This window comes from Corapipo altera, unplaced genomic scaffold (genome assembly GCF_003945725.1).
Source record: "Corapipo altera isolate COAL_440 unplaced genomic scaffold, ASM394572v1 61411, whole genome shotgun sequence".
In the NCBI taxonomy this organism is placed as follows: Eukaryota; Metazoa; Chordata; class Aves; order Passeriformes; family Pipridae; genus Corapipo; species Corapipo altera.
The window spans coordinates 15,450,331-15,462,727 of record NW_020884875.1 but is presented as its reverse complement, the minus strand read 5'-3'; the positions used below and the strand labels follow the sequence as shown (position 1 = coordinate 15,462,727).

General features: G+C 39.3%; 1 protein-coding gene across 1 annotated transcript in view; it reads right to left on the bottom strand.

Moving 5' to 3' along the window:
• SLC1A1 (solute carrier family 1 member 1) overlaps positions 1-12,397 on the bottom strand; it is a 52,804-nt gene that overhangs the window by 28,223 nt on the left and 12,184 nt on the right. The window contains exon 2 of the mRNA XM_027634722.1: positions 10,108-10,248. Within this exon, the coding sequence (XP_027490523.1) occupies positions 10,108-10,248 (141 nt within the window). The remainder of the gene's footprint in view (positions 1-10,107; positions 10,249-12,397) is intronic.

The window sequence follows — 12,397 nt, the reverse complement described above, 5'->3', positions numbered from 1 at the left end:
ACTCTAATCAGCTACTGCCAAGACAGGAATGTTATCTCACACATATAAGACTAGATTTCATTATTTTTCCATGTAAATTTTGCCATTGTTTGATAGTTGGGTGACAGATACATACAGGAAAGTTTCCTCTTCACTGCAGGGAAAGGTCCTATCTGCTGTCTATGAACTTGGGACAATTCAAACATGAATTCAGAAGAATGTTTCTCTCAGAGCTTCTGAAAAGGAAGGATATCAAAGCCAGTTTTCCTTTATCCTTTTTGATCTTTGCCTATGCTCATTTTTCGAAGAGAAAACCCTTTTGTATACAGTTCAGACATTAAGTGTGGGAGGGGAATCACCATAACACTGGTGATTTCAGAGCCTATGCTTCTTTTACTTGCATGATCTTGTAGTAAAAGTCTACCCTGACTGTGATTAATCTCCTGAAAGCTCACTTTCTTCATATTCTCCCTGAAATCTAAGTTTCCAAATCAGGTTCAACAGGAATTACTGTTGCTTCCTTCCAAGAGCTGAATGGTGAATCTTTTGCTCTTTTTCTGCTATTCTGTGGAACTCTCCAGGAAATGCAATACCACACTCCTTGTGTATGAACAAGAGTGTCAGGACCAAAGAAGTCATTCACAACTGCTCTCTGAAATACCACCCCTATTCAGGACTACAGACAGCATGATGTTATGCACAACTTCACTATTCATGAGACAACAGATTCTGATGCTGCTGTTATTACTTTTAGATCATTCTCAAACATCTTCCACTTGATATGCATCTCATAATTTTATAATTCCTCCTGTTTGCTGTGTCATGAGGCTCTGAACGATCTTTTGTGTCTAGTCTTCCACTAGCTAACTGAATTACCTCTATAGCTAAGTCTCATCAGGAGTCAGATGTTGGCTGAGAAGATCAAGTAATGAAAAAGCTACAGCAAATGGAAGCCCCAAATACACTGTGGTATGCAGTCTCTCAAATGAGATTTTTGGTGACTCACTGTCTTTAATGTTTGTTACTAGAAGTCACAGAATCACAAAATATGCCGAGTTGGAAGGGACACACAAGGATCATTGAGTCCAACCCTTAGCCCTGCACAGGACCATCCTCAAGAGTCACACCAGGTGCCTGAGAACATTGTCCAAATGCTTCTTGAACTCTGTCACGCTTGGTGCTGTGACCACTGCCCTGGGGAGACTGTTCCAGTGTCCCAACCACCCTCTGGGGGAAGAATATTTGCCTAATATCCAACCTAAACCTGCCCTGATGCAACTTCAGGCCCTTCCTTTGGGTCCTGTCATTGGTCACCACAGAAAAGAGATCAGTGCCTGCCCCCTCTCTTTCCCTCATGAGGTAGTTGTAGACTGCAACGAGGTGTCCCCTCAGTCTCCTCTTCTCCAGGCTGAACACACCAAGTGACCTCAGCCACTTGTCATACAGCTTCCCCTCAAGGCCCTTCATCATCTTTGTTGTCCTCCTTTGGACACTCTCTAATGGCTTTTTTATATTGTCGTCCCCCAAACTACACACAATATTCAAGGTGAGGCCGCCCCAGTGCAGAGCAGAGCGGGACAATCCCCTCCCTCGACCGGCTGGTGATGCTTTACCTGATGCCCCCCAGGACATGGTTGACCCTCCTGGCTGCCAGGGCACTGCTGACTCAGATTCAACTTGCCATCGACCAGGACCCCCAGGTCCCTTTCCACAGCACAGCTTTTCAGCCTCTCATTCCTCAGTCTGTATGAACATCTGTTTCTATTCTATCAGTCCTTCTATAACAGCAGTTCTCCTATCTACTCAAATTTCATTGTTAATTACTGTTCAGAAAAAGGATTTCTACGGCAGCTTGTGGCAATTATGTTTTCAGTAGACTTGATATTGGAACAAACGATTGTTATTCCACTAGTATGCTTGTGTTAATGCAACAGAATAATGTTTTACAAATGAAATGAAAAAAAATAGCACATGGTGAGGGGACAGTGGGAGGGAGAGATAGGAAAGAGAGATAGATGCATGCAGGTAATGCATAAGCATCTGTTCATGCTCTTTAAATACCACTGAAGAAATTTAAATCAGAAAATCTGCAATTCCTACTTACATGATCTAGTGAGACTAACATTGGATTAGCACGTCAAACATTAGTCTTCTAACTCTGAAGAGGCACTGAAAAAAATAAATTAAAAAAACTCCAAACAATGGACAAAAGTATGGAATGCAAAAATAGTTACAAAGAACAGTCCAAATACTGAAAGATATCCTGGATCATTTAGGATGGGGTTGAAAAAGTAATTGTAATGAACCTTTCTAAATGCCAGGTAGAAAGAGGGGAATAAATAGAAGACAAATAGTTTATGGCAATGAAAGGGATGAAATAATTATAAAATGGAAGGAATTTCAGCTAAGATGTAAAAAAAAAAAAAATCTGATCCTGGATATCAGTTTGCTAAGAGACTGTTGTGCTGCCTTCAAGGCAGTTGGCACAATAAGCATTGCAGCATTGTATTATGATCTTTTCCTAGAGAGCTTACTGGAGTCATGAAGAGAAGGAAGGCATTAGTACTGCCTTCCATGTATCTTTTTTGCAAACCTGTAGGACAATTTTAATTTTTCCTCCAGAAAACTCTAGAGGTTATATAATCTGTAGTTAATGCCTTTTCAGGAGAGATGATGCTCCTTGGTTGGAATATAGTAAAAACTTATAAGAAGGGAAGATGATACATCCATCTGCTAAAGTGGACAGGCTAAAAAGATTCATAACAGAAATCAGATTCGGTTCATGGATGTAGGATAAATATATACCCTCTGCACTGTGGCCAGTGAAACATGTATGGACTGAATACAGAAAACCTATAGTACTGAAAATACTTGAATTCCCTCAAAATTATTGATGGTAAAATGTATAGATGGACAAGGTTTAGCTTCCAAGCTTTTAAAAAGAAAACTTTAACATGACACTACATTTTCAATTGATTGTAATACTGACACACAGGGAAATACCTTAAAAAAGTGAATGTAGTCTGGTTTATATAGTGGAACTGTTCTTTATGTCCTGAGCTCCACAACAGAAGAGTAGAAGACAGCAACTGACTTCATACCCATCCACAATAGTACCACCAGCAGTCCCCCCAGTGATATGCCTGGGACAGGAGGCAGTAGCAGCTGATGGCTGTTGGGTAGGGGCTCTTTGCCCTTGAGAGCTGGTGGTAATCACGCTCCATGAACCAGAATTGCACTTTAAAGTTTTATTACTGTAATTTAAAACCTTAAGTAATGTTGGGGTTGTCTCAGTTGAATAAGGTCAATTGATATTGATGGGAAAGGAGTAGTAGACTGTGATGGAAGTAATCTGAAGAGGATGGGCACAAAGACTTGTCCATTAATAGCCCATGACTCTGCAGTCTTGCCTGCTTGAATGACTGCACATGGACAGCAGAGACAGGACCTCCAGCATCCCTCAGTACAACTGAAGCCAAAACTCATTAACAGTAATGTAACATTTCCTATCCTTCAAACAATGTACATGGTGCAAAGGGACAAGGTGAGTTTCCTGCCTGAGCCCTAACTAGTTTACTAATATTACATAATGAACCTGATTTTCTTGGAGGGTGTCTTTTGGCTTAAGAAATACAGCAAAGCATGCAAAGAACATGCAAGTATTTGAAAGACAGTCCTTGAGTATGTTAAGCTAGACCAGAGGTCTAGTGCAAGGACTGCGCTGGCAATGCACAGGGCCCGTTAAGGATGTCTCAGTAATAGACCATCTCTGAATAGTTGCACTTCTTGGACTTGCAGAAATGGAAAATGCTGAGCCAGCTGCGACCCCAGGAACAGTGATACCAAAGGAACATTGATTTGGAAGCCCTGGGTTATAGGAAACAAAACAGATTTGCTCTCCCACCATTTCCTTATCTGTGCTCCTTTACAGTACTGTAAAACTGTATATGTTTGACATACAATGGAACTAGCAGGTCTATTTCTGGGCACAGGCACAGTCTCATTGTGTTCCAACTTAAATTACATATACAGTGGGCAAAGTAAATAAATAAGTAAATAGTTCTTCAAATATGTTCTGATTTTCAAAAATAAACATGATAAATTAGAATAATCTGATTATACTCTATTTCCATTTTTTTTTCTCATTGCATTGTAGCTCTTTTGTCTCCCATTTTGTGCTTTTTGTCTTCATTCACTAAATTCTGTTGCACTGAAACTAGTACCTTGCCAAACTAGTACCTTGCCAAACATAGATACAAGGTGTGAAGTGTCACACTTTAATTTTGACAACTGAAAAGGACAAATAACCTATTCAGCATACCCATCCAGCACGCATAAGATAACGTACTCTTTACACAGGGCAAACAATGGTCTCTGCAAATGGGAAAAGTCACCGGTCCAGGTACTTCACTGGAATATTTTTCTCTCTCAAGCAGTTGTCAGAATAAGTCAGATTTGTGGTGGAATTATTACCTTTGTACCGTGAGTAAGAAGGGCAAGTAAAAGAGTGTATTGTTGGTATTGGGAAAGGTAGAACTGGCATGATGCTTCAGACAGCACCAGAAGAGTAATCAAAGCAGGCCCTGCAGTAAAGCAAGAGTTTACTTCTATAGTCATGGAAACCTAGCAGTTTTGCCAGACCCAGAGCATGGCAGACATTGTATTTATAGCTCACATACAGCTGCCCTCAGAAAGGTAATTGCTACTTTTTTTTCCGCTCTTCCTGAGGCATGCTGTGTGTAGCTGCAAACACCTCTGCAATTGCTTTAAGGAATTCTGGTGTCCCCCATAGCTGATTCTGCACAAACTCACAACCCAGGAAACTCCCACACATCCGTTCTAGTGTCTTTGAAGCTGCCTCTGAAGGCTGGAATTACAAGGAAGGTCAGAAACTTAAGAAAAGCTTATTTTGTCAGGGAGAAAATGTAAGAAACAAGAGAAATTATTGTAGAACTTAAAACAGACTTTGAATAGCTAATAAAATCATGTTATCAATATTGAGATCTGAGACATGTGATATGTGTTAGATCTTTTAATCCAAAGCTAAAATTTCTGGAAATTTTAAAAGGAAGGTCATTTATTAGATATGTTATACCAGCTTTTTGGTGAAGTTTTTGACAGAACACATTCTAGCCCTGAAGAAAGACCTCACACCGAGATCCATGGCTTGTAGTTTGAAAATCAGTGAGACAGCCAGCATGAAATAACCCCATGTGAGAAAGACTTATTGAAGAGAGACAGGGAGCAGAGCCATGGCATTCCTGTAATATCAGGATGTTAAGTTAAGATCCAGATCTGATGCTAGTTACTAACAAGGAAGTCAGGTGCAGGAAATAAGTCCAGACACCTTGTGTGAATTAACTAGCTTCAGGCTGGGCATGGAAGTTTCTCCAGCTTGTGCCCAAGACAGGGGAACAAGTCAGGTTCCTGTTCAGGAAACTTGACAGTTATTTCCAGCTTAAGTTCTGCTGTGATCCTAATAGAAAACAGATTTGCAAACATTTACTGCCATTGCATATCGTGTGAAACTCACTCCATGAGAAATAAGGCTAAAAGTGACTAAAGGGAGTCTGCCGAGTATGCACCCATGATGAAATATACTGCACAGTTCCAGAGAATTTTGATTCTCTGAGTGAAATCAGAGCTGTGAATTTCCAGAACTTTCAAAGACATTTTATTTTAAGTACTCCTAAAATCATTAGATATAAGTCCCAAAACTCTCATGAAGCACACAAGAGATTCCTCTCAATTCTTTCTCCCCACATCTAAAATAGCATCTAAAAATAGCATTTTTTAAATTTGTCTAATAATTTCTTCTATTACAGCATTACTTCAAAAGAAGTGGATTTGCTGTGTGGAGTATTATATTCAGTAGAGCTGTAGTTCTGATGTCATAGCAATGATCTTGAGCAACACTCTAGGCTTTTGATTTTTATTTTCAATTTTCCCATGTCACTACAGCAGGAGCAAGAAAATACAAATAATTCCTTCAAATGAATGATTCATTAGTGTACTTTTAGCTAATCTGAGGGACAGAAATCTGGAGATGCAAACAGCTCTCATATTTTGAACAGAATTATCAGTGGTGGGCTTTTAGGTCAGAGTAAATAAATTTACATTTGCACCCATTAAAATGATTATGAGGAGAACAATTAAAATTTGGCTCTGGGGCAGACTAAGAATAATTTAAAAGAGCATCACACTGCTCAGAGCATTCCGTCCCCAAAGGAAGAACCTATTAACCACATTTTACAATTTAAAAAAAATGCTTAGTACTTATGTCCATTTTTTACTGGTCTACAGTTCAACTTCCAGGCAGGTTAGTGCAAAAATTCCACAGATTGAAACCTGTACACTGTATAAGTATGTAAACAATGCCTTTTCTCTTTTACACTCCAAGGAACAGGGTTCGTGAACAAAAACCAGATTCTACAAAGCCCTCCATTTAACGAGAAGGAGGATTTTGCCTTTTGAATCTGAAAATAGACAGGGGGAAAAGTGTTCTTGCTCTAATTAAGAACTCTAAATAGAAGCAGGAAGTGTGTTCCTCATCCAAATGACACTGTCATCCATAACAACCCCATGGAACAACTGACAAAATACAGGTTAGACAATTGCACAGTGAGGTGAATTGAAACCTGGCTGAATGGGCATGCCCAGAATGTTGCAATCACCAGCACAAGTCTGGTTGAAGGCAAGTCAGTAATGATGTACCCCAGAGGTCAATACTAGGACCAATACTGTTTAACAATTTATCAATGACCCAGTGATGGAGCCGATGTTGAAACAGAGTGGTCCCTCAGCAAGTTCATAGGATTTTTCTGTCTGGAGAAGGTTACTGAGAGATGTCGTTATCAGTACCTGAAAGGGCCGACAAAAGAGCTAAAGAGGGACTTTTTACAAAGGCATCTAATTCTAGGAAAAGTGGGAATGGCTTTAAACTGCAAATGAGTAAGTTTAGATTAGATATTGGAAAGAAATTCTTTACTTCGAAGGTGGTGAGACACTGGAACAGGTTGTCCCAGGAAGTTGTGTTTGCCCCATCCCTGAAGTGTCCAGAGCCAGGTCGGATGGGGCTTGGAGCCACCTGGTCTAGAAGGTGTTCCTGTCCATGACAGGGGGTTTGGAACTAGATGATCTTTAAGGTCGCTTCCAACCCAAACCATTCTATGATTAAAAACTGGGAGGAGTGGCTGATACGTGAGATGGTTATACATCACTCAGAGATACCTGGATGGACTGGTGGATTTGTCTGAGAGAAGTATCTTAAGTTCAGCAAGAAGAAATGCAGAGCTCTGCATCTGGGGAGGAATAATGCAAGGCACCAGTACATGCTGGTGGCTGAGTGGCTGCAGAACAGCTCTGCAGAGAAGGACCTGAAGGTCCTGACAGGCAACGAGCTGACCATAAGACAGCAACATCTCACAGCAAAGGTGGCCAACAGCCTCCTGGGCAGCACTCTGACAAGCACTGCCAGCATGTGGAGGGAGGTGATCTCTCCAAACACAACACCTGTGAGGCCAAACCCAGAGTACTGTGTCTTGTTCTGGGTTCCCCAGTACAAGAAAGAGATGGACTTACTACAGTGACTCCAATGAAGGGCCACAAACATGATGAAGGGATTGGAGCATCTCTCACATGATGATAGGCTGAGAGAGCAAGGACTGTTTATTCTGGAGAAGAGAAGGCTCAGAGGGATCTTTTTCATGTGCAAAAATTGCTGATGGGTGTGAATGAGTACAGAGCCAGGCTCTTCACAGTGGTGCCCAAAGACAAGACAACAGACAATAGGCAAAAATCAAAAAAACCCATGACATTTCGTCTGAACAGGAAAACACTGTTTTCTGTGAGGCTGGTCAAACATTGCCTTGAGAAACTGTGGAGTCCTCGTGCTTGAAGGCTTCCAAAACGTGCCTGGACATGGTCTAGGGTAACCTGGTCTAGCTGACCTTGTTTGAGGAGAAGGATTGGACTAGAGGGTTTCAAGAGGTCCCTTCCATTCTGTATGAAAGAGGAAAAATTACTAATGTGCTTCATGATTATACACAGGTCTACTTATTCAATTCAAATTTGCATTTCTGATGCTTGGAAGGTTAACGTATCTCTTTCAAAAGAGGCAAAATATTTCATCAACATCCTGAGGATGGATGCAGGTGAACAGTGAAAACCATCATGCACAAAAACGAGTGGTTCATTTGCTTGACACGCATTTCAGCATTACCTGCATACAGACAGCTAGTGCTTTTGTTTTCAATGCAGCAAAGCCCTACATGTTCTAATTAAGTAGCTTCTGTTCTCTATCAGCCTTGTTTCCTTTTTCTTTGCTAAAAACCTAACATAGAAGTGTAGAAAAAACATGCCCTTACTTTTATGGAAATGGGACATGCCAAGGTCAGAATCAGAGCATCTGATTCTCATCTCTTTATATTGAATTCAACTCCTGTAATCTGCAATCTTTAAAATCCAAGCATGTGTTAGTAACTACAAATGCAGTTTACTCATACTGGAACATTAAACATAAGTAAGAGCCTAATGTTTTAAACAGAATGATTGTTATTTCCCCTAGCAAGTGCTGGACAGGAATACATTTAATAAATAATTCATCTCATGGTTATCCTAATGATATAAATTATTTCTGAAGACATGGGCCCGGTTTAACTCAAAAATAAAAGCTTGTTCAAGAAAAGAAATGTATTAATCTTATCTTGGCAACTTTTCCTGGATCTCCTGCCACAGAGTAAAGATCTCCTCTCCTTTACATACTAACAACTGTTTCATCTCCGTTCCTTTGGACACAGCTCTTGACTGTTTGTGCCATCATTTCTCACTATGCCTTTGGCAGCTTTCCCTTCTGGATCTTGCAGCTCTTGACATTCTCCATTTCAATTCTAACACTCGGTTCCTGTCACTCTGCATTACAGATATGCTTGAAAGGCCTTGGCAGCTTCCCTCAGGGTGCTTCTGTCATAGGCCCACTTTGGGGTATGCTCCTGTGAAATCAGTGATATTTTTGACCATGAATTTTGAGGAGCTTGAAAGTTTGTATTCAATATCCAATTCTCAAAAGCACTTTCATAGCATGACCGAAATTGACCCCTTTCATTTTCTGATCACAACGTGCTCTCCTTTTCTGTAGTCTGATGTCTGATCCATTTTCATTAATCAATCAATCAATCAGTAAACACCTGGGCACAAGTACATTCCCAAAACAGAGGCTTTGTGGAGATGAAAAGGGACAATATAGTGACCAATATGCCTTGATTCACAGTAGTAAGCTAAAAGAAAAGTCACAGTCCTTGTACCTTCATCAAAGGTTTACAAAATAAAGATAAGTTTGCTTGGCTTTCCTTCCCTTTTTAAAATTTATTTACTATTTTTAAAGGGTATTTGACATTCAGTTCAGTCTCTTTGCTTTAAGCAGTCTCCACCAAATCTTTCCAAATCTTTTCTACTGGGTGAGCTGTTAGCAAATTCTAGCATGCCATGGCAAGGTTCTAGCCAACGGCTTGCTTGCTTTTCCCAAGAGATGGAAGCTTTTCTTTTCTTTCCATAACCTCTTCCTGGCCATACAGTCTCTCTCCACACTTGCAGTTCCCCAAAACTCAAAACTCCTTTGAACCAAGTGGTTTTTTCCCCTGTAATTTATTTCTGTCAGGTCAGTGAATTTAATGGACTTATAGAATGATTCAGCAAATGCCAGAGCTCATGTAAGGTACTTCATGAGAAGTGTAGGTCAGGAATATTTTCTTTATGACAGTAAGCTATGAGATCAGTCCTGCCTTTCTTGTGAAATGGTAACACGAGACTACTTAAAACAGTTAACTCTTTACCTCAGAACATGCAGTTGCAGCTGTTTAACGCACTCCTGAAAACAGGCAGAGAGAGATACAAGAATCTAAAAACACCTAAAGTTATTACGTCACAGCTCTTTATAAAGTACTTACCAGATAACAGTACTAATACTTCCAAATCCATTCTCATTATATAGAAAAATTTAATCTAAATCTATGAAATCTGAATTTCTCATTATAGAGTTCCATCAAACTGTTTTCAGAGATTATTTCTTTTAGAAAGAAAGCTAATCCACAACGATAACCTCACCAGCTAACAGTATATTTCCAGACATACCTGTGATCATACTTGATATGATTAATGGCAGAATGATGAGTTTGAGCATTCTCATCAGCAGTTCCCCAGGAAAGGAAAAGTAGACTTTATCCAAGTTAGACAATTTGCCATATTCCCGTACCAGCACGCCCACTCCAATACCTAAAAGGGACATAAAAAATGTGAGGCAAATTAGATGTAATTTACAGTAGAGACATAGGGAACAAGGAGGAAAAATAGTAGAACAGTAAAACAAAAAGAACAAGCAGCAGACATATTTTTACATCTATGGTGGAACTTCTAAAGCAAACCAGAGAAGAGACGTTTCCTTTTCGGTTCTATGTGTTAATGATAAACAAAGTAATAACACATATAATTGTGAATTTGAAGGATGTCTCCAGGTATGTCTTTGGAAAAATCTGATCATGTCCTCTGATTACCAGCCCAGTCCAGTAGTGATTTTTTACCTGCCTTCTCTAGTTCTAGAAAACTCCTGACTAATATTAAAAAAAAAATAAACAGAATATATAAACGCTACCAAACATTAAAGAAAGACAGTGATAAAAACACTTTAGATGATTTGTATTGGTGAAAAAAAGGCTACCCAGCAGCTACAGTTTCAGTAATTGCTGCTCTATGTAATTAGAAAAGAGTGTGACTGTAATCATTAAATTAATTTAATAACTTCCAGGAAATTCATCAACAAAAATACACTCCATATATTTCACACTCATTCCACTACACAACCAACCTACAATACCAGACTGTAAGTTCAATCAATGATTGAGTCATGGCACAAGGCACTTTATCTTTGGATTAAATGAATTATCAGATAGTTCTAGCTACTGTGACAAATAAAAGATAAGAGTTCTACCAAAAGAAAATAAAGGCCAAAAGACATAATTCTTCAGTTTGACAGGCAATACCTTTATTTTCCATTTCAACATGATTTTCAGATTAAAATCACTGGTATAGGAAATGTGTTCATCAGCATTTAGAAAGGACTAAGAACTGTTGCTTCACACAGGAACTTTGTAATGCTTTAGTCTTGAATAAACTGAGTATCAAGAGATTCAGTTTCTAACTGGATCCAGTGAAACAGCAAGTCAGAAAAGTTAGAACCCTTCATTACCCACTGAGTGCTGGAAGGTCTTATTTGTATTAATAAGGCTAATGGAATTATTTACACCCCTCGTTATTTTGGATGGATATTTTGCAGCAGAATTGTTACAACAGCAGAAGGTGCTACCAGTCTACCATTACCAGCCTCAGTGGCTCAGGTAAACTTACAGCGGCTCAGGAAAGCTGCTAGTGCCCAAGCCAAATGCACCTCTTCCCCAGCTATATTTTTGATGGTATACAAGGCATCTAAGTTAGATACTGCCGAAGAAGTTGGTGTATGGGTTGCTTACACAGGCTTATAAATACCATTTGTTATTTTAGCTGATTGATGTTGTGGAGACAGACAATACCAGCAGGTTCAAAAACAAATTTAGGCAAATCCATGGAAAACTGGTCTGTAGTGTTGATACTGAAGGAAACAAACAGGGATCTCATATCCAATTCTCTAGTCAATATGAAACTCTCTTACATTCTCTTCTAGGAAGTGAGGAATTTTGCAAAAAACCTTCCTAAAGATTCATCATGGCTGTGGTTTGTGGTAGTTCACACCCTATTTGGTTGTTAGTTGATGCAACTACTAGTTAACTTTAAGACCTCGCCTCTAAGAGGACAAAAGGTTAACGAACCATCTTTTCTGTGCTCCATCTGCACCTGCAAGATCAAGCTAAAAAAGAAAATTTGGGCAGATTATAAACTCCTACCAGGTCTTTCCTGTTAATAAACAGACGGAAAACGAACAAGTTAAGCTTCCAAGTAAATGAGCTGCTTTAAGCAACTATTAAGATTTCTGATTTAGGTGTAATCTGTGCCCGTGAACATGTACGGTTTAAATTCCTTGTAACAATCTCGGATCTTAACAACCTTGAAGATATTTGCAATATTATGCAAATGGCCTCGATCAGTGAATGATGACACAATGATCTCTATTTCTAATCTATTGACGGAATTAGATGTGTTGAAAATAATTACTCTGGACTTTAAGATAAGCCCAAGCGAGATAAAATTCCATCTGTAAAATGGTTACATATATTCAAGTTACTTTGATCCTGGAAGTACCAGATAAATAGCTAAATCTAACCATACAGTTTATCTCCATGTCTTCAGAAAATTCACACAATTTAGTGTAGGCATTTGCTTAAATTACAGCAAGACTAGACTGCATGTTTATGGAAATTTGTATAATGCCACT